Source organism: Protopterus annectens, chromosome 5.part0 (assembly GCF_019279795.1).
Source record: "Protopterus annectens isolate FY-2018-M chromosome 5.part0, PAN1.0, whole genome shotgun sequence".
NCBI classification, from domain to species: Eukaryota; Metazoa; Chordata; order Ceratodontiformes; family Protopteridae; genus Protopterus; species Protopterus annectens.
Window position 1 is genome coordinate 1,864,475,673 of NC_056735.1, and position 27,266 is coordinate 1,864,502,938.

Consider the following 27,266-nt stretch of genomic DNA (forward strand, 5'->3'; position numbering starts at 1 on the left):
TGACAAAATGAACAGTTTGCACTTATACATGTCCCATTTATTTTATTTTCATATTTCATAAATCTAAATCACTCATTACTCATGTAAATGAGCAAATGTATCCCATCTTCTTGTGTCCTATTACAACTTTAATTTGTAACTTCTAACTTGAACAACATTTACCCACTCTTCTCATACATTACCTAATGATGCTGAATGTAGAATCTGCCCAGAAATATTGATGTTAATATAATGGAAAAATATGTAATAAAATTAGCTTGCTAGGGTGTTGCACCTCATCCTATATAGTGTTTCACGGTAGGGGATAAGGAAATTGGATTGCATCAATTCAAATTGCATACAACACATTTCCAATGTTATCTTGGCAAAAAAAAAAAAACAACGAACTACATCACTTACAGCAGCCTGCTAATGAAACACAAGTAGTTTATAAGTCAAAGACTGAACAGGTTAACACAAAAGTAGCTTCCATTTTGTGAGTATACATGCAGGGTACAAAACAGAAAAGGCAAGGTCTGTCTACATTTGCACAAAACAGGACTAAAGCTAAAGTGGAAATATCATTGAAAACTCACATGGTTATCCTGATTCCAACCCTTAGAGTAGGATGGCCAGTCAAGGTTGTGGCTTAACCTGGTCAAGGTCTTCCAATACCATTCCACATGCTGGCATCTTAAAAAAGCCAGCTGCTTTAAAAAAAAAAACAGACCCAAATGTGGTAAACTGAAAGACAGAATGCATGCAGCACAAACTGCTGATACCTCATTATGGAGTATAAAAGGGATTAGTGGTGTCCCTCATGACTTGGTACAGGAACCTCTCTTTTTCAGCATTTACTTCTCAGATATCCAAGCACATCACCATGACATCTGGCTAACAAAGTCTGCAGATGACTGCAAACTGGGGGTTGTTGTTTTGTCACCCTCTGAACACCCAAACCCTCCACAATAAACTCACCAAAGTAAACCAAGAGCTCACAAAGCTTAAAAGGACAGTAAGGGGCAAGATTATAAGCACATTCAATGCAGCGACAAAGTTCGACCCAACGAGCTGCAATGATCCGAGGCCAAGCTAGGGGTCAAGAAAGAACTGCCCCTACAATCTGGGATTCAACATCTGACCATGAACCAAGCCCCTGTAGTTGATTTAGCATCTGAACCAAGGCTGAAGTTGCTTTGGAGATGAACACCAAGGAAAACCACAAAAAAGGCTTGATATTCATCCCAAAGCCAGGTTAAAACATGGAGGCCAGTACAGACATTATGGACATCAAAATAAAATCTGACATGTGACCCAGAAGGTACAGTTGTGTAAAATCTTACCATAACAGTAGAGGTCCTTGCCTTCATCACTACAGTATTCATTGCGTATGGGATTCCCTGCCATGGAAGTCAGACATCCGGCTAGTCTACCAAAGCCTACCATTGCATTAAGGTAAGCTGAAAATCAGCCAAAAATCACCTCACGTGGCATAGGGCATAAAGGTGAAGTTCAGGCATACCTACCTCAGAACCGATTGTCCCAGTAGGTACACCAGTCCAAGGAAAACCAGAGAACCTGCACATCCAGGAAGGAAAAAGACTAGCGGGATGGAGGGAGGGAGTGAATACTGCAGAGGTGAAGGCAAGGACATCTCCAGTTATGGTAAGATTTTACCATAACTGTACTATGTCCTTATATTCACCACTGCAGTATTCGTATTCACTATGTATGGGAGAGTGCCAAAGCTCAAGAAGAAACTTGAGAGGAGGAAGCAACAATAGAGCCCTCTAAGAAGCCATGAAGAATGGCATTAACAAAACCATCTCTAGCTCTGGAGATATTATCCACCTTGTAATGTTTGATAGAAGTATGCACAGAAGTCCAGGTAGCTGCTCCAAGAAGAGAATTAGCGTCTAAGCCCTTGAAAAAAAGCACCAGAAGAAGCTGCAGCTCTAGCAGAATGAGCCTTTACAGAAGAATGAAGCCTCTCACCATGAAAATTCTAACAAAAAGAAATAGCTTTTGAAATCCAAGTAGAAATAGTTTGCATGAAAACAGCCAATCCTAAAGACCTAGGATGAAAGGAAACAAACAACTGATCAGATTTTCTGATCGCTTTAGTCTTATCCAAATAAAATCTAAGCTGTCTATGCATGTCAAAGGTACGCAGCATCCTCTCTCTGTCAGACTGCAGAGAGGGGGGAAAACAGTAGACAAATTAACAGACTAAGTGACAGCTCATTAACCACCTTAGGCATAAAAGAAGGATTAGTATGCAAGGACACCCTGTCCTAATGGGATATCAAAAAAAGGCAGACAAGCCATAAGGGCCTGCAACTCAGACACCCATCTGGCAGATGTAACAGCTAACAAAAGAACCGTCTTCCAAGAACAATGTTGCAAGGAATCTGAAACAGCAGTCTCAAAAGGAGCCAGAGTCAATTTCTCCAGAAGAAAATTAAGATCTCAGGCAGGAGAATAGGTTTCCTGGGAGGTCTAATATTAAGGAAGCCTTTAAGAAACTGATTAGCCTCAAATCTAGAAGCTAAAGGAGGAGTTAAATGCAGACAAGCAGAAACAGCTGATAAGTGGGTCTTAATAGAAGAATAGGCCAAACCTGCATTCAACCACCCACATAAATAAGAGAGAACCAAAGGAACATCCACAGTATGTGGGTCCAGGTTATGAGAGCGACACCAAACAGAAAAATTTTCCATTTGGATAAGTAGGACTTCCTAGTAGTAGGCACGCTCCCAGAAAAAAGAGTTTTGATTCCTCATAAATGCCTATTATCCAGTGTCAGCTGAAGCATGGACAAGTGGAGCTGGATGAGAGATCCCTTGTCTTGTGTGACTAGATCCACCCAGTGAGGTAACTTGTGATGACTGCCGTTGGCTAGATGCAGAAGTAAAGGGAACTAGTGCTGTTGTGGCCAAAAGGGAGTCACCAACAAGATTTTGTGAGCATCTTGTTGAATCCTGAACAGGACTTTTGGAATGAGAGGAAGGGGAGGGAATGCATAAAGAAACCTCCCCTTCCCAGAAAATGAGAGGGCATCTACCTTCCACACCACAGGACCTGGGACTCTGGCACAAAACAGAGGAAGTTGACTGTTCAGAGGTGAGGCAAACAGATCTACTTGAGGAGTACTCCACTTGTGGACAATGTCCAGAAACACATCCCTGTTAAGCATCCATTCATGGGACTGACTGAAGGACCTGCTCAGAGTGTCTGCCAAAGTGCTCTGATCTGAAGGAATATAAACTGCCTGAAGAGTCACTTGATACTTGACAGCCAGATCCCATACCAGAAGTGCCAGCTGGCAAAGATAAGATCTTGTTCCCCACTGTTTTGTTGATATAACCACAGAACTGTGGTACTCTCCATTAATACCTTGAGAGGCCACAGAGAGAAAACAGGATGAAAGGCCTCAAGAGCCAGCATAAAAGGTCTCGTCTCCTTGACGTTTATGTGCACCTTCTGCTGACGATGCAACCATTCTCCCTATACCTTCAGAGAGCCAAAAGTTGCTCCCCAACCCACACCTTAAGCATCTGAACAGATCCTGAGAGAGAAGAGGGGAATGAAAAGGAAGCCTTGGATTAAGAGACAACTGCTGAATCCACCACAGAAGTTCCTTCTTGAGATGAGAAAGAAGAGGAACTGTAAAGTCTAGAGGATGCACATCCTGAAGCCACACCAACTTCAGAAACCACTGGAACTGGCTCATGTGGAGTTTGGTCAGAGGGAGCATTTGAATGGTGGAAAGCCATGAAACCCAGAGCTCCCAGAAACTCCCTGGTTGTAATGGAGACCAGGGTAAGAAGAGTTTTAAAGTAAGAAATGAGAGTCAAGGCTTTTGTAGGAGGCAGAGATGCCAGCATTGGCACCATCTGAATCCTGCAACCCAGAAAGATGCGATTCTGAGAAGAAGGTAAAGAAGACTTTTTGAAGTTTATCAAGAACCCCAGGCTCTGAAGAAGAGAAATAGCAAAATGAAGATTTTGTAAAACGACCTCCGGACAGGATGACTGAATCAGCAGGTCATCCAATTAAGGAAATATTTGGATCCCTTGAAGACTGCAAAAAAAGCAATCACAGGAACGAGGCATTTGTTGAACACCTCTGAGGCAGTAGAAAGGCCAATGGGCAAAACACAGAACTGAAAATGCCAGGAAGCAACAGAGAAATGCAAAAACATCCTGAAAAGAGGATGGATTGGAATATGGAGAAAAACATCTCTGGAGATCCAGATACACCAGAAAGGCCTGACGGAACAAGAGAGGAATCAATCTGAAGGAAGGAACAACATCCAAAAGGAAGGCACCTTCAGAAAAGTGTTTAGATAAGAAGAGGTCTAGAATCAGTCTCCAAGTGCCCTCTTTTCTGGGCACTAGAAACATCCTTGAATAAAACCCCTGCCCCCCTTTGGAACATAACCACCTCTTGAGTAGTACCCTGAGACAAGAGATCTCAAAGAACCTCTGGGAGAAAAAAAGGAAGTTTTGCCCAAGGAGGCAGAGGAATGCCCATAAAAGGACAACATGATATCTACAGCATGTAGTACCCCTGACGCATGACTGACAGAACCCAAGAACACTGGGTGATGTGAAGCCAAATAGGAAGAAAAAGAGAAAGGGGAAGAGAGAGGAATATGGCTGGGAAAAGGGAGATAAGTACCTGGTTTGTCAGGAAAGGAAGGCTTTTGAATCCCTGCAGTCTGAGTAGCTTTAGCAGGAGGAGCCCCTTTACCAGCCTTTTTTACATTTAGCAGGAGGGTGAGATTGCCGACGAACAAATGCTGGCTTAGAAGGGTAGTTTCTCTGAAATTTACGCACAGGAGAAACAAACACATATTTAAGCTCCTGTAAGGCCTTCCCACTGTCCTGAAGAGACAAACTTTGGGGGAAGCAGACACTGATTTGTTTATTATCAACAGAAGCATCCATCAACTTAGCCTTAAATATCATCAGGTAAAAAGGTTGAAGCCTAACCCCAGAATATATTCTCATTACTGAGCCAAAAGTAGCAGCCCTAAGGGGGATCTGCTGCATCATACTACATTTGACAGAATGATGAACTACTTGAGAAGAAGAAACCCCTAGCAAGGAAAGAGCAGAAGATTTAATCTCAGAGTCTGTGTAAAAAAACGTAAAGACTAAAAAACAAACAAAAGTGAAAAATGGCAAACTGCAACGAGGCACGAACCACTTCATAAAACAAAATCAGTTTATTCTGAGCGCTTTCGGATGGGCTAATACCCAACCTTCATTAGACAAAAATTGCATAGTAAAGCTTCTTACTTGTATAAATTAACCTTGACAGATTTACCTCATTAGCGATTAACAATTAATTGATTTAATTTTACACATTTTCAAATTTAAAGTGCCAATGGGTTTGAAAAAACATATATATAGCCAGTCAACATCATTAAAAACAACTTGAACACCAAAAAATCCTATACTACAGTTAAAAATGCCTACAGCATTTTTTGCTGGTACGGGTGGCTACTAGTAGAATGCAAAAAGGTGTTTGAATGTGTAGGTTTCCTGTATATTGTGGATTTAAATCTATTATTGCCTCTATCCTTACTGATCCTGACATCAAGAGAATTAATTTCTTCTATTCCAGTGGTGTATGTAAATTCAAGAAAATCAATCATGGCAGTAATGCTGGCTATAAACCTAGGGATCTGATCAATGTGTCCTTTCCAAATCAGACGCATATCATCTTGGTACCTAGTGTACCATGCTACGTGTTCTTGATACATATTGTTGCCCCTGAATGTCAGGGATAGACAGGTTGCATTATATTATATTAAATTGTTCATTTTATAATGTTTTAAAACATGTATTAGGTCGATAATGTTGACATGCAACATTTTTCTTGTATTTTCTGTTTGTTTAATTATTAGACTGATGCTAATTATTGTAAATTTAGTATTAGGTCAGCAGAAGGTTAACTACATGCAAGCTATACATTTATATATATATATATATATATATATATATATATATATATATATATATAGAGAGAGAGAGAGATATGAGATATATATATATATATATATATATATATATATATATATATATATATATAGAGAGAGAGATACATACATATATACATACATATATACATACATACAGATTATATTATATATATATATATATATATATATATATATATATATATATATATATATACACACACACACACACACACACACTTTTTTATATATTTCGAAGAAGCGGTTTGATCTTTTATAATAATGCTGTAGGCAGTTTTAACTATAGTATAGGATTTTTGGTGTTCAAGTTGTTTTTTATGATGTTGACTGAGTGGCTGTATATATGTTTTTTCAAACCCATTGGCGCTTTAAATTTGAAAATGTGTAGAATTAAATCAATTAATTGTTAATCGCTAATGAGGTAAATCTGTCAAGGTTAATTTATATAAGTAAGAAGCTTTACTATGCAATTTTTGTCTGATGAAGGTTGGGTATTAGCCCATCCGAAAGCGCTCACAATAAACTGCTTTTGTTTTATGAAGTGGTTTGTGCCTCGTTGCAGTTTGCCATTTTTCACTTTTGTTTGTTTTTTAATCTCATAGTCTGGAAGATCAGAAAAAAGCTGACAAGCCTTAGAAAGAAGAGCCAATACAGACCTAGATATATGGGTCTGATAATTAACTGCCCTATTCGAAGTATAAACCTTCTTAACCAGCCTGTCCATGATTCTGCTGTCCTTGTCAGAAGGCAGTTACTTGGATGAAGGAAGCAACTGAGATGGCTTATCAGAGGTTACAGACACCACAGAGGGGTCTGCAGAAAGACATTTAAACAAAAAGGAACAATCCTCAGGCACCCCATAAAGCCTACTTGGCTTCTTGTGAGCAGGGGGACAAAGAATCAGGCGCTTTAGAGTAGTGGAAAAAAAAAACATGCAGTAAAGCAGCCAAAACAGGAGGAATAGCAGCAAGTTTAGGAGATTCCATCTGCAGAAAGTCATAGTACCTCTTCTGGACCTGAGCACAATCCCACTTAAATTCCATCATCCTAGAGATTGTGCCCCAAAGGAAATTGCCTCAGAAGGAGTATCTGGACTACTAGATTCCTCCTCATCTGATCCACAGTCTAAAGGCGAAAGGAATCTGAGCAGAATAAGTAATCCAACTCTTCCTCAGAAGAATTCAGTTCCAATGGCCATTTAAGTGGAGAAGAGGACCAAGGAGGAGGAACCCCATAAGGAGGCCTTAATGACAGTAAAGCATTACATAACCCAAGTAAAAGGCCTGCCACTCACTCTGTGGATCCGTTAGGGGCAGAAGAAATAGGTTTAGTATTCTGTTTCTTTTTTAAGGAAACGTCTGCCCTAGAAAAATGAGAAGGGTCTAAGTACAGTATTCAACAATTGTAGCAGAAACTTCTTACCTAATAATCTGTGGAACCCCCCCTTGACCCCTCAGGGACAATAAACTGTGGTTTCCCCTGAACATCCGATAAGGACACCTGCAAAGCCTCATAGGATGTGCTGCCTGCCAGATTCTCGCTGGCCTCCAATCCAAACATGGTAGAGAAATCCAACACAGCCAGGCAAGCCTCCAGGTTTGTAACAACCTCAGGAGAAACACCCGGCAGAGGCTGGAGAGCGAAAGATTCAGGTCTTACCTTTTGCACCTTCTTCCCTGAGAGCTGATTCTCAGGGCAGGAAGTTCCTTCCATTGTATCTTTAGCAAGAAGCTTAAGACACTGGTTCTCAAGATCCAAAGAAAGGGAAGAAAACCTACTACGAAGTGTTTTTGGGATGAACGCCTGACAAATCGAGCAAGAGGTATGGTCATGAGATGCTCCTAGGCAAAAAAACGCACTTACCATGGCAGTCTAAGGACAATCTGTCTCCCATACTGGCATTTACCCTTCCTGGATGACATTAACCCCAAACAGCACAAAAAAGTCTGGAAAAACAACAGAACCCCAACTGGGTACTTATCTGCAACTGTGAAACTTCAGCAATCAGGAATAATCACAAAAATGCATTAAAAATGGCAGAAAACGAACATAGGCAAACAGACCAACGGTTTGAAACAGCATTCAGACTGTACGCCTAAACATCACCTTTATGCCCTACACTACGCAAGGAGCATTTGGCAGATGTTCAGTGTACCTTAAAGCAACAGTAGGCTTTGGTAGACTGGCCGGACGTCTGGCTTCCACAGCAGTGAATCCCATACATAATGAATACCTCAGTGCTGAATGTAAGGACATCTGATATTTAAGCTGACATGGTAGTCAAAGTCAAAAGTACCAACTCAAAGGGAAAAAAAAAAAGCAACAAACATTCAAGGCTCAACTATGATTCACCGTCCAAGATGACATGGAGGTCAACCCCAAGAGTATTAACCCAGAAATACAAAAATGAACTGGGCAACTGGAACAATATCCATGAGCCAAGCAAATGCATGGCCACAACTGACACAAACCTAATAAGGCTGATGAGAGGACAAAGTCAGAGAAATTAAACTTCAGTTAAACAAATTCATTTGTTTTTGTTTACCAGAAAGTCCAATTCTGTGTAAAACCTCTTTTCAGCTGAGGCCTAGACAGAAAAGCAACAATGCAAAAACATTTCTATAATAATTAAAAGCTCAGTACAAAACAGTTTTACTAACAGAAATTAGTAGTGATCATCTGCAGTTAATAGATGTACAATATTATGCTAGTTAGGCATAACAGGCTTGGATAACAACAAATGATTAACTTTAACATGGATATATTTAGGCCAGGCAACATATATGACAACAATATAACAGGAAGGAAACAAATGGTCTCAGTTTAGCATCTGTATAAACAACTCTAATTATCTGCCCTGTGACTTTCCACACCAACTACATTCTTTACACAGATGACGACATGATCAACACCACTAGGGACAACAAAAATCCAAGCCTACTCAGAGAAGAACTTCAGTACGATTTTATACCCATCTGAAACTGGTTCCATTGTAATAAATTCGTTGCCTCTACAAAAAGAAGTTCAGTAATGCTGTTTGGTAGAAGTTACATCACTCAAAACATATCACAATTATGGACCCTGTAGGTACACCTCTTCTTTTTGTAAATGAAAAGATGTATCTAGGCTTCCTGTTTGATCAGCACCTCTCCTTTCAGACAAACTGAAACCCAAACACAAGGTATTAGATCAAATAAAACTAGCTTACAGCATCTCCTATTTACACTGGAAGCTACACCCTCCATGGTCACAAATGTACTGCTTCCCAGACTTGAATACAGACTGCCCATCACAGCCCTCTCTTCTGCAAATAACACCACTCATCTGTAAACCAAATACATGGATTCATTCACTTTTTCTGCAAAACTGAACATCACCGTATTACCCCAAATAAAAATTACTACCAGTGACTGCCAGGACCTTACTTCTTAACATGTGCCTTCAGACTTCATCTCAGTTACAGTTTGTTGAGAAGACGAGGACAGTATCAAAAATCATTCAGATTCCATTTGGAACTCTCCAACTAAATAGGCCACTTTTCAGTCTTTCCACTTGAGAAAGATCCCTCTCAAACCGTTCTTGCCAGCTGGAACCGACTATATGAAGACATGTTTAAACTGAAAATCCTTTATCATTCAAGTCTCCCTACATTCCCCATGTACTCAAACATAAATAAGTAAATGTTAACTGCTTCAGTGATGCATGTTAACTTCACAGTCCACCAAGCATGGCTACAATTTTTTTTTTACCAAATCAAAATGTGTAATAAAATCCCAAAACAGCAGCAACACTAGTTTAACAAAAAAAATAAGAAGAATCCATCAGAAGGCTTCTTAAATTAACATACACTTTATTAAAATAATAAAACGTGTAAGGTAAGCACTTTCATGCTAATCGTAACACTTCAAACCAAATACAACTTCACGCTCACATCCTATTGTATAGTACAGACCAATCAGATACAATACAATTTCATTCAATTCACTTTATTGGCCAGGTTTTCAATACCAGCTTTAAAGGTATACACCCATTGAGCCCATTTTCCTTATTTGCTTGTAAACAAATCATCCCCTTAAGTTCAGTTATTTCTATAAAAATTATCTACATCTCCCATACTCACACCTGACATTCCTAATTGTAGTACCATAAACTTGAATATATGTGCCATGCCTTTATCTATCATATGTCTAGCTAGTGCATTAGAGCTTCTACTGCTATGTACCTCACGTAGGTGTTCTTTTATCTTCTCTCAAAGCACGATTAGTGTTGCCCATGTAAAAACATGGGTATACTGTACAGGTAGCTAACTATATTAAGCTTCTACTAGAACAATAAACACACAAATCCGTAAAAAGTTTCTGATACATAACAGGACGGATAAAACTATTAACCTTAACACGTTCACAATCACTACAATTCCTACAGGGAAACTTTCCAGTTCGTACTGACTTCTTAGCTTGAACTTGCCCGCTCCCATAGCATAGCATTCTCTTCAAGGTGTTCCGATTTTTAAACAGGAATCTAGGCTGTTCTCTTACCATTCGTTTGACCGTATCTATTGTGAGGATGGGCCAGCTACATTTAATAATGTCACAGACCCACATTCACATTACTAGAGTAGAACAGCGGAACATATATCCTTCTGTCATTAACCAAACTTGCTCAATCTGTAGTTCTTGTATTTACATCCCTCTGAAAAGTATGGTTTAGCTTCATTCCATTTATGCAAAGAGGCTTCACTAATAGCTATCTGTATCTCTCTGTCGCTACACCCCCTTCCCTTCAGTTGTTGAGCAAGTTGAGTAACCTCTTTTCAAAAATATGCGCCACATTATTCAATCTGGACAGTCTCATACACTGCCCTTTAACAATATTCCTGTACACATACTGCAGATGCATGCTATTCCTGTGCAGTGTATTATTTTTTCCTGCAAGGCTTCCTGTAAACACTTGTAATAAATCCTTGATCTAAATTCTGGCGTTCACATCCAAAAAATCTCTGTCAGAGACATTAACTGTGAATTTGAGAAAAGTAGTAGTCATTTCTAAATACTTCACAAATTCTATATACTGAGGCATAGATCCTTTCCACAATAGAAAGACATCCACAAATTTTTTGTAGAACCTTACACTTTATATGAAACTATTATTACTCAACTCCTCAGTTGCATCCTTTGATGGAAGCATTTAGAACGTGTGCCAAGGGGAAATAATTACTTATATGAATAATGTTCCTCTTTACAAGTGTTTTTACAATTTAGATGAAAATGTAAAGTTGCTTATGCTATGGGAAAAGGAAAGTTGAAGCCAAGACGTCAGTATGAACTGGAATGTTTCCCAGTAGGAATCGTAGTGCTTGTGAACATATTGTTAAGGTTAATAGTTTCATCCATTTTGTTACGAATCAGAAATTTGTTCCACATTTATATGCCCCAATTGTTCTAGTAGTAGCTTAATATACTTGGCTACCTGCAAGGTATGCCCATGTTTTTACACGGGCAAGACTAATCATGCTTTAAGATATTGAATAAAAGAACACCCAAGTGAGATGCATAGCCATAGAAGCTCCAATGCACTAGTTAGACATGCGACAGATAAAGGCATGACACATACATTCATTCAAGTTTACGGTACTACAATTAGTAATGTCAGGTCTGAGTATGGGAGATGTAGATAATTTTAACGAAATAACTGAACTTAAGTGGATGATTAGTCTACAAGCAGATAAGGAACATGGGCTAAATGGGAGTATGCCTTAAAGCCGGTATTGAAAGCCTGGCCAATTAAGTGAACTGAATGAAATTGTACTGTATCCGATTGGTCTCTACTACATAATAGGATGTGAGCTGTGAAGTTGTATTAAGTCTGATGAAGTGCTACGATTAGCATGAAAACTCTTACTTTATTCGTTTTATTGTTTTAATAAAGTGTATGTTAATTTCAGAAGCCTTCTGCTGGATTCCCTTTTTTGCTAGTACTTTTTTTTTTTTTTTACCAACATGCCTAATTACATGACTGACACATTATTAACTTTTACATTATGTTTATGTCTCGTTTAAGTTTATGCAGCTGATATCCAATTCCTTTTTTTATACCTTACACTTGAAACTGCATAAATATTTCTATTTTATACTAGACAATGCTATTATCTACATTGTGTACTTGCCAAAGTAGAATGTACAGAGGAGAGTGCTCCATCTGTACAGTTCTGCTTGTATTTGTCTACCTGACCCAGGACGTGGCTGAAATAGGTTCTTGGACCAGCCCACCTACCTGGTTAACAAATATTAAATAAACCCTATAATGATACTCTTAAGAATATTTTTATACTTTTAGTTCTTGAAAACTTAAAAACAGAATACCAATAAAAATGATAACAGCACTCCAAGACTACACTGTAAAGAAAACGACAAAACACCAAAGGGTGGGACAAAACACACAAAACTTGGAAATACTAACCCTGCAATGAAGAATCAGCTGTCAAACTGATCAGAAGAACGAACTAATGGAATAAATATACAAATCTTCTGAAAGGTACTGAAAATATGCACAACTGCTAAAATAAACATACATATAAATAGTGTAGCCTGGGGCAATTTTCAAATGTGACTGCACCTTACATGCAGTAAAAGGCATTTAGAGAAGCAACATGGGTAAATGGGGAGGAAAAAGGAGCCAGGAAAAGTTTTAATTCCAAGCTAAATTTCTGCCAGCCTTAGCCATGAAGATGAAACTCTTAATCTCAAGTTCTAGGTTACCTTTTATAAAGCAAGAATTAAGCAGCAAGCTTAAACACTTGCAATGGCTGGATTCAGCTAGTCAACTAATTCTGTAGTTGGATGCCATCTTATCTGACCTGTTGAGTTGACTGCTCTGTTATTTTTGGAAAATGTAATCATGGTGAATGTGAACCAATGTATTTACTACTGACAGTAATACTCAACACTGAATTTACTGTGATAACTCTGATTAAATATAGAGAAAGCAGTGACTGATGGTCACCTGTCAGGGCACTATCTGTGCTCCTGGTTTTGCAGCCAAGTTCACTACGTGACTATTTGCATTTAACTTTGGATTTTTAATCTTCAGCAACTATGGACCAAGTGCTGCTGGTACTGTCCATCGCTTTAAGTTATGGTACATATTTATAGCTCTCATTTTTTTTTTCAGGTAGCAGACTTGGTTTCTTAGCTAAAGTTATATGGACACTTTGGGACTTTATTCTTCCTGTCACTTTTTGATTGGCTTGAACAAATGCAACTGTGGCAACATGCCTCAACCCTCTAGTTTTGCATTTATTAAAATAGCCAACTATTGTTTCACATAATCATTCTTTAATTTTTACGGATTTTACTTTTCAATAAGTGTTTTACATTTTGGGTCTGTACCTCTGAATTGTATTTTTCATTCTCTCTCTTCATTAACTCTGTTTCTTTATTAGGATTATTTACTCATTTAAAATTAGTAGCTGCGGTGGTGCTGCGGTAGCGTTGTCACCTCACAGTTAAGACGCTGTCCGGTTCGATTCTCAGCTAGAGCGTCTTCTGCGTGGAGGCATGCGTGAATGGGCATACCTTCGTTGAAGGTTGTGCATCAGGGCTGGCAACTCGGCACGTGAAAATCTATCTGCCAATCATTAGCGGACCGGAGTTCCACTGTGGCAACCCCTAACCGGGAAAAGCCGAAAGACACAACAACTCATTCAAAATTAGTCATGACATCTGGAAATTGCTTACAATAAGCACTTAAAATGAGCTGACTGCTAATTCTGACAAGTTCTACAAAATACATATTATTTCAGGAATTTCAGTGGTGCAATGTTCTCTCATCCAAACAATTCAAAGCATAAATTCTTCAAATGGCGAAGACTCAAGTTACTGAAGCTACTGTGGGCACATACAGAAGCAAGTATGCACAAAAACAGTACTTTGTGGCCATGCTGTTAGTGGGGGCAGTGCATATGCATTTTACTGATAATGCAAATACTAAGGCACCACCCTCACACAATGTCAAGAACAAGAACCTACCGTACCTCAAAGAACCAAGTCAGCATTATGCAACTATAGAAATGTTCTCCACTTTAGTATCAGAGTACATAATTATAGGACAGAAGACCACATGAATATAGCATTTTTTTCCAAACATGCTTTGTGAACAAGTGTGAATTCCCTCAAGTATTTATTTTCTTTAAACTCCTGCCCAGCAAGTAAAAGCAAGCCGCTTGTTAATATACAACAGTACAAAGCAAAAAACGAGTTACCCTCAAAATGTTAAGCCTAGTTCCTCCATGCTTATCTCAAACAAAACAGGACAAGTAACATCTGTCAAAAGCACAGAAACCACAACCCTGACACCAACAAATAAGCACAGTTATAAAAAGGACGAATTCAAAAGCAAAATGTTACTCCAGGACAATATTAAGTAAACCCACAGCAGTTTACTAAAACAAGAAAGCAAAGATGCAGGTGCAATAAACAGCACAAAGGAGTTAGAAAGGTAAAATAAATGTGTCCCTTACCAGTCGAAATAATGCAGTCATGAGATGACAGTTACAATATCACTGAGAGTGACAAACCTGAAAGTTAGGTTCTAAGTTTCAAAGGCAATGATGTTTACTCTTCTACTGTGTTGGAACAGCTTAAAAGACCTCGGCTTTGAAACTCAAGACAGTATGTTAAATACAATTTCATTACTGAAACAGTTTTGTATACAAAACTGCTGAAAGGCACAGTAACAAACAACAGGAAACTAAATCCTACAGGTGAGCTAGAAAGAAAACAGGTTAAACCTACACGCAATTGCTGCTGGTAATATCATATTTGCAGAACTGGGTAAGCATGACTAAGACAAACAAGTGTCTGGAAACAGCAGTAGCTGCAGGCAATAAACAGAACCAATTTCACCAAGAGAGTGGAAGACAATGCAGTATAAAGAAGAATACAAATGAAAAAGGGTACATAGAAGCAGGCCCATAAAACAACAAAATATGAACCAGCAACAGTCAAATGAAATAACTGCAATTTTAACAATTCCTGCACTTCACATAGACACAAACGTTTAATAAAGGCCACTGAGCAATGTTCATAGGTAGGTACTAGGCTATCGGCCCTAGGGCCCATACAAGCCTAGCCAAAAAATGTACCCTGGCTTTCGTCACCCAAGAAAATTATTTTCCTGTGCCCCTGTCGAGCACAGCCATAGAAGTGATCCCCGGGGTGAATTTCCCATTTCCCATCCAATCATCAAGATTTTTCGTGATGAGTGCTAATGATAATGTTAAACTTCTGCATAAACACTGAATAATGTTACTTTGAAGAAAAAAAAAAGACAAGTAAAACCACCCAAAGCACTGGAATTTAAATTAATACACATTTTATTTTGCCAAGTTACTGCTTTCATCTATATTGGAACGGTATTAAGGAGTGAAACAGAAGCAACAAGTAAGATTAGCACACTGCACTAATTGTAGCAACAAAGGATACCAATGCATTGCACTAAAAGCAAAAGTACTGCACAAAAAAAAATAAAGAAATAAAAAATGTGTTCTGAAAAATGTATTTAACAAAAAAAGCATATTGATGTGCAGGAAGAGGAGATGTATTGGCAGCTTTTTGCGAGTGTCACCATTTTCGTGGTTTAAATGAAAGAAACACTGAATATTACACAGAGGATACTTGGACACAATACAACATCTTAGTAAAGACTGGTGCTTCTAACCCTATTTTCTGGTCGTAGGCGTAGCATCAGAAAAATGTAAACAGTCATAGAATGCAGCCAATTCAGACAATGTTTTTTTTTTACCTTTTGCCTAGCTTGCTTAATGCACTGTTAAATATAACCAGAGTCCAAAAAAAACCACGGCCAGAAAACAGAGCTTCTGGAAGGCCAAAGCTTAACATTAGGTTGGCTATTAAGAAGTGTAGTTTTTTTCTCCTCTGCTTTCAAACTACCCACCCACAGAATTATGTTGCTAGGCAGGGATATATACTTTTCGGGGGGGGGGGGGGTTGTCTTCTAAACAAATGTAGGAACCACCCACATGGTTGACAACATGCAATGTCTTTTTGCTTTTACTATTGTTTCTTTTGTGGCAACAACTTTAATTGTTTGCATTGCCAGGTGTTTTTTTTTTTTTTTTATGGATTGACCTGAAAGAGAAATGCTGCCAATCTTGCAGAAAGACATTACTGTTTAAACTACAAGGCATGGGCAGCTTTAAATATTATTTTAATGTATTGCTAGGCACTTACACTCAAGACTTTTGCGTTCAGTTTGCATTAACTGGATATTGATATTTTTTCATTAATGCAATCATAATCATATGTACATAATGTGTGAGGTTAATATTAGGTTAGTCATTTGTAATGTTGTTAAAAGAAAAAGTTTGTAAAAGTAGGGACTATTTTTTCCTAATTATCATTTGCTTTGGTCTTAATTTGAAGGAAAACATATGCCGTTTTTTACTTTTATTTAGTTGTACAAGTATTCATGCTCATTTGTACCACAACAAGCCACTGGATGCATTTGCATATTGGTACAGCCTGTAATAAAGTTAAATAGAAGATCAGAGAACCACGTAGCAAAATAGCATGCAAGTCACATGATTAAGAAGGTCTAAAATGGCAGAATACCATAAGGAGCTGTCTCTCTTAAAAGAAAGTATACAAAAGGTGCTGTAGAGGTGAATGAGCTGAGGCTGTTTTTTCATTTTAACAAAGACTGATGAAGTCTGCACTGTATGTGGGACAAAAGCACTAACTTCGTCGTAATAAAATACGGTTTTAAATTTCAGATGGTTGTAACGGTTTCATTAACTGCTTAGTTGGTGTATTTCATGTGTGTGTTTTAATGTAATACACTTGTTTAGTAGAATCCAATTCTTCACATGCTGAAAAGCTTAAGCACACCAGGCCTGTCTGTCAACAACTGCTTAAAAGGTCTTGCAAATTCACTTCCATTACTCAGAAAAACTCTATCCACCTTAACCTCTGCTGCCTGCACCTTCAATTGCCTTTGATCTTTCACAGGACTCGTGCTCTCTCCAGTGAATCATGTCAGTGCAGTATGTGCTAAAAGTATCTGTACTTATGTTTTATCATCAGATCTTCCAGAGAACAGCCTAAGTTTATTTCCTAAAGTACTGACACACACACAAAAGAGAAGCGTAGCTGGTTCAACCAGCACCCTGGGTCAGTACTGTAAACCAGCGCCCCACCCCTCTCAGTAAAAACAAAACAAAAAAAAGCACTTCACTGTAAGAAGCAGACCACAATTATTGACTTATTACGGTTAGATCTATACCTCCCTCATATCTCAGTGCAATAAAGAAAAAATAAAGCAGATGTTCCTTCTACTGGCACACCAATCAGACGGACAGATGATGGACAGCAAACTGCTTGCTACAAATGTAACAAGCAGTTGCTACAGTTTATACCCTGCCTACAAAGATCACTATAGCGCTCATGTTTTCGTTTTAAAAAAGTAGCAAACTGCTTGCTACAATGTAGCTAAACAACTGCTGCAGTTTAGACCACACACACAGGCTACAGTGCTCAGATTTGGCTGGAAATTCAATACTGACTTTTAAAAGTCAGTACTGCATTAGGGAGAGATCAGGATCAGCTAATCACATCCCCAACACTTTACACCTGAGGCAGTTGCCCCTCTCACCTTGCCCTAGCTACACTGCTGCAGCGGCATCTATATATATTTAGCATAATTTCTGAACTGACATTTAAGACACAGGCAAGCATACATTTCTACAAAAGAACACAAACCATATTAACATTCCCAGTTGCAAGCATTATACATCACATATTCTTTTGTATATTTATCAAATACGTAAATTGATCAATTCCTGCCTTCTCTTAAATCTCACTCCTTCAAAACATTATTCTGCAAGTATTGTTCCCACAACTTTTCATTTTTATGTAATTTGCTATTAGCCCTTTCTAAAGGTTTCATAGATAGGTACTAGGCTACTGGCCCTAGGGCCTATATAACCCTAGCCAAAAGATACCCTGGTTTACGCCACCCAAGAAAATTATTTTCCTGTGCCACTGTTGAGCAGAGCCACAGAAGTGATCCCTGGGGTGAATTTCCTATCTCCTATCCAATCATCAAGATTTTTCTTGAAAAGTGCTAATGAGGAGCTTTGTTTGATATAGATAGGTAGTTTGTTCCAGAGTATGGGAAGTCTCTGGGACAGGAATCTATCCCTCCAGCATGTTCTGTTTATTGTGGTGACAAGGTTTAGGTCCCTAGACTATGTAGCTCGGAGGGATTGGGATTTCTTTAAGTGGAGCATGTCCAAAAGCACTGGGTTTGACATAGCTTTGTGTGTTAGGCAGAGATCGCCTCTGAGTAGGCGATATGCGACGGAGTAAAGCTGCAGTTTTTTTGAGATGGTCTGCATAGGGCATCTCTGAGGCAGGTAATTCTCTTTGTGAGGTATTTCTGTGGCCTTTCCAGTTGTTGTAGATGTCTTGTGAGGTACATACCAAAAGGGGCATTGTACTCTATGACGAGTCTGATGAGGGACAAGTAGAGGGGAACAATGACCTCTTTTTTCCTGGATGAGAAACCTTTTGTGATGAGGTGTGCCACACAGAAGGATTTCCTGACTACTGCGGCGATGTGATTATCAACTATGTGGTAGTTCATGGGTACTGAGTTTTTATCAAAAGGAATGACAATGCACTTTTTGGCATTGAGCTTGAGGCCATAGCTCTGACACCAGGCATCTGTCTCAGCAAGGCCCTTTTGTAGGATGTTGACATCTTTTGGAGTTTTGATGATGGCTCCTAGTTTGCAGTCATCTGCAAACTTAGTTAGCCAAAGACCTTCTGTGTTGGCCTGTACTTCAGAGAAGTAGATACCAAACAGGAGAGGACCCAGGACTGAACCCTGTGGTACTCCACTTATCACTGGTCTGAAGCTGGATTTGGAGTCTGCTACTTTCACAGTGTGGGTTCTGTCAGTGAGCCAGTTGGCAACCCATCTTGTGACATAGGGATTATACCTAGTCTAGTGAGTTTATCTATAATTCCAGAGTGGGGGATTGTGTCAAAAGCCTTGGCGAGATCTAGATAGGCTGTGTGAACCACCATACCCTCATCTACGGCTTTGGTGACCGCTTCAAAGAAGTCTATCAGGTTTAGGAGACATGATCTGCCTTTCACCCGAACTGGGTGGGGTCTTGAGTTTGGAGATTACCAATGTCATTGTTTATAAGTTCCATGATGATACCCTCCATAGCCTTGCAGACCAGGCTCGTTAGGCTAATAGGGCAGTAGTTTCCGGGATCTGTGGTGGCTCCCCCTTTGTAGAGTGGGATGACTATCGCTGTGCACCATTCAGTGGTGCATAGCCTGAGGTGAGGCTATGATTGCACATGGTACTTCGATGGGGTGCCAGTTCGTTCTGTAGTTCATGTAAAACACAGCCTTGGATGTCATCAGGTCCCATGGATGCTGTGTTCTTGGCTTTGGATAGTGTGTTTTTTTTACCTGTGCAGCCGTGATTACAGGAACTTTGCATTCTTCTGATACAGAGATGGGCCCTTTAGGGGATGACAGAGGGGTAAAGTTAGCACTGAACCTATCTGCCAGGATGTTGGCAATATCCGTTGGTTCTGTATATTTAGTGCCATTGTGCTATAACTCAGAGCAGATCTGAGTGTTGCCATTGAGATTCTTGACATAGCTATAGAATGCTTTGTGGTTGTCTTTGGTGTCAGTGGCGATTTTGTTTTCATAACTAGCTTTGGAGGATTTTATGAGGGATCTCAGCTTCTTACTGAAGCTGACCAGGGAGTTTCTCCGATCATGGGATTTTACTCTTTTTTTTGCAACAGTTTCTTTCTTCTATTGTAGAGTTTGTTTATGGCAGGGGACCACCAGATTGTCTTCCTTTTTTTTGGAGGATAGCATCTTGGTTCTGTTAGGGATTGCATGATCCATGCACTCATGTAAGTGCTTATAAAGTGCATTTGTGTAGGATTCAGCAGTCATACCTCTATTGTCCGTCAGCATGGGTGTCGTGAAGTTTGCCACTTCTGTCTTAAGAAGCGTGAAGTTGGCTTTGGAGAAATTTTTTACTGTGGTTTCCCTAATGGGGGGTGGAGGAGGGATGTGGATGTCTAGGGTGATTAGCTTATGGTCAGATCTGACCGAGGAATTGACCTCTGGAGTGGAGCACTGGTTGCCCATGTTGGTAATAACCAGGTCTAGGATATTGCTGCCCCTGGTGGGGGTGTGGATAAGCTGATCCATGGAATTGGAATTTATGAATTCCAGAAAACGTTGAGCACAAGAGTTGGTACATGAGTTTTCCCAGTTAATGGAAGGGTAGTTGAAATCGTCCATTATTAGGGTGTTAGGTTGTTCCCTAACATTTTCCAGTGTATTAAGAAATGAGGAGTGGGAATCCTGGGACATGGTGGGGGATCTGTAGCAAGCTACAATTTGGATTGCGGTCTTGCCCAAAGTTAGTTGCACTTGGATAATCTCGGATGCATTAGCTAGCTTGGAGGTGTGGATATCGTTAATGAATATGGACACGCCTCCGCATTTAGTGTTTCGGTCCAGGTTAGGTGGCCGAAAGGTGTGGTATGAATTATAGCCTGATAATGCAGGGGTACTCTCTGGAGCCTTGAACCAGGTCTCTGTCAATGCACAGATGTCGATGTTCTCCATCTTAAGGAGTGCCTCGAGAGAGTGCATTTTGAGGTTTAGACTTCTAGCACTGAGTAGCAATACCCTCAGATTCTTCTTGCCTGTACCTGTTAGGGTGGTGAATTTGTCATTTGAACCTTGCCTAAAAAAGGCACTATAGGGGTGGCTAGATCCTTGGCCAGTATCCGGAATCCCAGGGGCGACAGGTGCAGGCCATCTCTGGCAAAGCATCGTGGCTTGTCGATCATGTCATCCCAGGCAGACAGATACTGGATCCCCTTAGAATGACACCAGAAGTTTAGCCAATTGTTGAAGTCAATCATTTTGTCCTTGTACTGTGGTATCATTCTGGGTGATGGTAGGATGCTACTCAGGGCTAGGGTCATACCTGCCTGGGCTACAAGATTGGACAGCTCCTCCATGTCCCTTTTCAGCTCCTCCATGTCCCTTTTCATGTAGTCCAAGGAGGTACGTCTCAGGTCACTCACACCAACATGGACAATGACAGAGTCATATTTGTACTTGTTGTGGAGTGACCTGAGTGCATGCGTTATGTGGCGGATCCTGGCACCAGACAGGCAGCTGACAGTAACTTTCTCCTTGTTTAGCCTGGTGAGTGGAACATCAGTGTGCCTGACTATAGAGTCACCTATGACTAGAGTGTTGGGTACGTTGTTATGCCTTATGGGCTGTGGTTGAGTGGCACACTGAGTTTGTGGGCTATGTGTCATTGGGTTGTGTTGGTGGGTGGAGGTTGCTTGTGTTTCTGCCTTGGAGGTCCCTGATGCTTGGGCAGGTTTTTTACTGAGAGCCTCCGCAAATGTAGGTGTGTGTGTGTGTTTCTATGGGTGTGTTTTGGTGGTGTAGGTTTTGAGGGACTATGTGATGAGTGTGGTGTGGTGCAAGTGTTTACCTTCTCCTCTTGACTGTCTAGTCCAGTCTTTGGTGAAGAGAGCTTTGCTTCCAGTTTGGCTATATAAGTGCATCTCTCACAGGTTGTAGTGTTGAGTGGTAGGAGGAGAGGGTTGTCTGTGTACATGAGGCAATTACTGCATTGTCCCAAGATGTCCAGATTCATCAGGTGCAGACCTTTGCTGTTTCTCTTCCCAAATAACATAATTAAACTATTAATTACTGTCCACTGATAAAAATATACCCAACCTGTATACAAAATTAAAATGACTAAACATTTTCACTGCTTGTATCTTTCTATCCATATCTAAAAAAAAGTGCTTCCAATTTCTCAGTTTTTCTATTACCTTTTTGTTTAGTCTCTTCCCACATTTTTTAGCTGCCATAACAGGATTATTTTTAATCCACACTGCTAAATACTTCATTTTATCATGCCCCCATATATATGGGTATTGGTGGACAAATTCATGTGTGGGTACATAGTTTACAGCTATAGCCTTTGTTTTATTTTCATTAAATATTATTTCCCAAAATTGAAACTGTGTCTAGATGTTCCACAACACTAAGTTGTCCTTTTCTGGTTTTATCAGGTACTAATATCATCTGTTCCTGATTACCATAGCAAATACTTATTTTATTTGCCAATGGCTTTAAATATAAAGCAAATGAGGAGGAGGAGGACACCCGCTTTAATTTTTGCCTCCAAATCCCGATATATTCTCCTAATTAGTATATTACATACACTCTCTACACCTTGTTGGCATGCCCTCCTGTGGTAGCATGCTCCTCAATCTCTACCGAGTTTAAGTTCCTAAACAGAAACCCTGCTTTTCACCATTCTCTGAAGTCCAATGCCACTGCATAGTGCGGCTATCTACCTACAGTTCTACATTATTGTCCCACTTCAATTATTTTGTAACAAAGTATGTTTTACTCAGAATTTAATTTTTCCAATTTAATAAAACAATGCTAGTTGCTTAATTTTCAGTTGTAAGACAGCAGGCTAAAAAGGTCGGTAGTCACTTAACCCCCCCCCCACATGAAAAGCTATCTGCTCTGTGAACTCCCTACCGTCTGTTCAACCTTGCCAGTTACTGTTTCTCTACCCTTATACCCCCACATAAGCACAGTTCCAAAAGATCTTTCTCTCTGCTTTCCTACTAACTTCACAATTGCTATTACTGAAAATTACCATTTGCATTATCACTCTGTGTGCTCTGACCTAGCTCCACTGTACCTGTCCATAGACTTCTCTACACTCTGTTTTTGTCTCTTCCTGGAAATTGTTTATTTTTTGGCTTTCACCCAGCATTTCTGTTACTTGCCCAAACCCGCTTCGCTCGGGCTCACTCTGCTCCCCTACCCCTAACCTCATTCCCACCCATCTCAACTTTCATTACATATATACCTACCCTAACCACATCCACATTCTCCTCCCATCAACTGCAAAATCCTCCCCCAATCACACCCTCCAAACACACCCACAAGTCCTCCCACTACCTTCACAGTCCCACCCCTCATAAGCTACAAACTCCAACTCATCTCAAACTATTTGACCCCCTATACACAGACTCTCTAAAACTACTCTATGCATTCCCACTTCTCCATACTCTTCTACACTACTCTAATAGACCTTCTATGTTTAGCCTACAAAGCCTCTGATCTCCAATATGTCAACACAAATTGCATATACACTCAAGCACAAAACACAACCTACAACCTCCTCCCAAGCCTTATTTCTACATCTGCCCTCAACTGTACAACACCTCCAACTCCCTCTTTTATTCTTTCAGACACATACAAACCTCATACCCTGCACTGCCCACATTTAGATACCATCAAGCAAATCAACAAACTAAAACATCTACTACTACACTCTCTTAGGCATATCAAACTACTAGCCAACATCTACCCTAACCCAGGCCACATCAACAATACCCCTCCAACTACACTTCCCACCCAAAACCTTTTTGTTCATACCCATATTCCAACCCACACTAAAGCTGACCTATTCATAACAAACCAACTTCAGAAGCCTCGTCAATAAAATCAGTAAATTTCAAGCTATCCTTGATGCCTATTCTCCTGACATAGCTGTTATGATAGACAGAAACTTGGTTAAAACCCCACATCAAGTACTCTGAAATTACCATTGGCAGCTATAACATTATAAGACAGGCCAAGACAGACGACACAAAAGAGGTGGTGATGTAGCTATCATGTTCAAGGATCCATTAAAACTACAAAAACAAAACTGCACTCCCCTGGACATCCCCAACTCTGAAATTTATCATCATCCACCTTCAAAATAAATCTTCATAAAACCATAATTATCATTGCCGTATATCTGACCCCTGGAAACAACCTCTCCAACATAGAACTTCTCCTCTTATGGTCTGCCCACTCTTTCAACCAAGAAAGCATCATCCTAGGTGACTTTAATCTCAACTGGTTCACCTGCTCCTCAGATTGTCCTACAAACTTTATTAATCTATACAATTTCTCCCAACCTATCCATTGTCCCACTCCCACTGACAAGCACTCCAAAAAAGAGAGTCACTACTGGACTGGATATTAATTAACAAACCAAACATAAATGACCAAGCCAGCTGCCTTCCTATCAATATTGGCGACCATGCTCCTACATTTCTACTTAGAAAAAGAATCCAGACACAAATCCACAATCTTTCAGAATCCTTCACAGTAAGAAACATTTCTCACCAGAGTTATTCAACCTATTACTTCAATGCTGTTACTGGTCCCCATTAAAAAATCTAAACCTAGACCTTGCAGTCAAATTCTTTAACACAAAATTCCTTGAAATCAAACAGCCTAGCACCCCCCCCCCCCCCAGAAAAATATGCTCCAAAGCCAAGCAACTACCATGGCTTTCTCATAAGGCAAAACAACTCATTAAACAAACAGATACATATAGCGCTTTGGCTCTGTCCACCAACCAGCCTGACCACTTATCAGCAAAGAAACCACACTAAGAAAATAATAAACAGTGGAAAAAAAACACTATTTCCATTTTGTTATGGTTACTAGTTATATTAAACTTACATACTTGCCTTAGTCTGTTTGTCCTGGACTGTAGCTTTAAAACAGTTAATGCAACAGTTCACTTAAGTTAATAAAGTGAAAACACAGTCATCCTTTAAATGTTCATACAAAGCAAAACAAACAAAAAAAAATACTGTTGAATGTTATCTACATTAAAAGTTCCAGTTCTGTAAGTTTACTAAAATCTGAAACACTCTTTCTGGAAAAGAGCCAAGCTCCACAAATTACACAAAAAATTACTTTTTTTTTTAAATAAAAAAAATGCAATTCCTTTGACACAAAACACACCAACAAGGAAAACCTAAGTGTTAACATAGCACTGTCTTTTCAGCATCAACTTCAGAACAGTCTTAGTTTGTAGGCTATTTAAGATAAAACACAATTCTTCTGGGATTAGCACATTCTTGTTGTACACACTTATTAAAACTCTCAAGTATAACCACCGATTACATATATATATATATATATATATATATATATATATATATATATATATATATATATATATATATATATACACACACACACACACACACACACACACACACACACACACACACACACACACACACACACATACATACACACACACACACACACACACACACACATACACACATCTATACACACATCTATACACACAGACACAGACACACACACAGAACTAGATCATCCTTCTGGCCAATATCATGTGCAGTAAAAAGCTTTCTCTAAACCACTTACCTCCAGAACCTGGAACACTGAAAACTAATCAGGGGCAGAGTTGACAGCATACGATAATATAAAATTAAAATAAATTTTTTTTGCAGTAAAATAAAACTTTAAGTTATTATCTTAATTTATTGCGAGTGATAGTCTTTTTTTTATTTTATGCATCTCACAAACTCAAAAGTTTTAGGAGGACCAGACCAGAATTCTGCACCAAAATCAGGGTCAGGTGAGATAGGTTTATAAATACACAAACTTTAATCTGCTTAATTTGCTCACTCAGTCAACAGAGATTGTATCACCTAATAGCTTTAGGATTAGCGACTGTCTTCCTACAGAAGAATAAAAACAATAAAGTAAACTGATGTCAATACACCATTCAGCCATCATTCAGATTCCAACATTTAGACAATGCGTCACTAGTGGTTTCACTGCAAGGGCCACTTAAACATAAAACTAACTGGAACACTATAAAGGCAGTGAAAATAAATATGCTCTCGACCAAAAAGCAAACATCCTAAATCTGTGGAATATGACCCCTCCTAAAACCTTACAATGAGAAGACTGCCCCAACAACAAGGAGTACTGAATACCACCTACACCTGACAGGTGGTACACAAGCTACAACCCAAAATAAACACCGGTGGATGAATAGATCTACTATGAAAATAATCACGACCTTTCCACTACTGACAACCTAGTACAACTACACTCGCAAGCAATATACTTACATAACACGCAATTTCTTTTACAATCGTAATGAAGAATAATAAAAGTAAACTTCTCTTGAGTTTCAGTTTCTAAAAAAATGCTCAACCAAACTACCAAATCCCACTCTGCGTCACTACAGTGGTAGTAAGCTGCGTCTGCGTGTTAATTCGTAAGTAGCTTCTATGGCGTCTGCATAAGGACAAATGCACGGAGACAAAACCTTGTGATTTGTTTTGGTTGCAACGTGTTCGAAAGATCTTACCAATCAGAGAGTAATTTTGTGTAAATGCTTATGTGATCGAGTAGCCAGTTGGTGGCTGAGGTTTGGTGTATAACAGGTCTATTAGTGGTGCTTCTTCGGAATGGTGTTAGTGACCAGACTTTGTATTAACTGCAGATGACGGCGATTGTCAAGAATATTCATCCTCATTAGGTGAACTGCGCATTTGTGTGTTTTACACGAACTGTTTAATGGTGTCTTTACGCTAGCAGTCTGTGAAAGAACAAATTAGCAAATGCGACAGTTGGCGCCTGTTAGTCAACTTACAACATATAACGTTATTAATATTGTATATTTCTATTTTGTTTGCAAAAGGAAATCGAAAAAATTATATTATTGTTGAAAATGTGTTTGGAAGGGATATTCATATGTAACGATGTAACTTATTTATAAGGTGCGCGAAGCTAATAATTGTGTATGTTTGTAGTTTTGGTGGTGTTTATACAAAGAATAAATAGTAATGAAATACGAACAAAGATATGTTGTGTTTTATACCATATGTATTCATGTATAGCGTCATTAGTCCCATATGGTCTAGCGGTTAGGATTCCTGGTTTTCACCCAGGCGGCCCGGGTTCGACTCCCGGTATGGGAACTTTTTTTTTTTTTATATGGGATGCTTATATAAATGCGTCTGTTCTATAACTGCTGGCTTTATTTCATTTAAAAGAAATAACTTACTCTAATTCAAAGTAATTGGGCTTTCATTTATAAAACTAAATCATTGCTTTATGTGATAATGTTTACACTTTACTTTTATGTGTGTATGTATATATATATATATATATATATATATACACATATTTATTTATTTATTGACATTTGTTAACCGGGTTAATCCCTTGTCCCATTTTCAGTGGAGACCTGAGGAGAAAAGCTCCAGAAAGTACAATATATAATTACAGTAAGAAAACAAGTACTACAAACA

At 39.2% G+C, this 27,266-nt stretch overlaps 1 protein-coding gene and 1 non-coding gene across 2 annotated transcripts in view; one reads left to right on the top strand and one right to left on the bottom strand.

Annotated features, from left to right (window-relative positions):
• Positions 1-26,858, bottom strand: part of WBP4 (WW domain binding protein 4) — a 1,129,068-nt gene extending 1,102,210 nt beyond the window's left edge. The window contains exons 1-2 of the mRNA XM_044072046.1: positions 26,808-26,858; positions 26,079-26,147 (exon numbers count right to left, since the gene is read on the bottom strand). Coding sequence (XP_043927981.1) covers positions 26,079-26,147; positions 26,808-26,858 — 120 coding nt within the window. The remainder of the gene's footprint in view (positions 1-26,078; positions 26,148-26,807) is intronic.
• Positions 26,859-26,861: 3 nt separating this feature from the next.
• On the top strand, positions 26,862-26,933 carry TRNAE-UUC. Its single transcript has one exon. It is a non-coding gene; the product is annotated as a tRNA-Glu (tRNA).
• Positions 26,934-27,266: the final 333 nt, after the last annotated feature.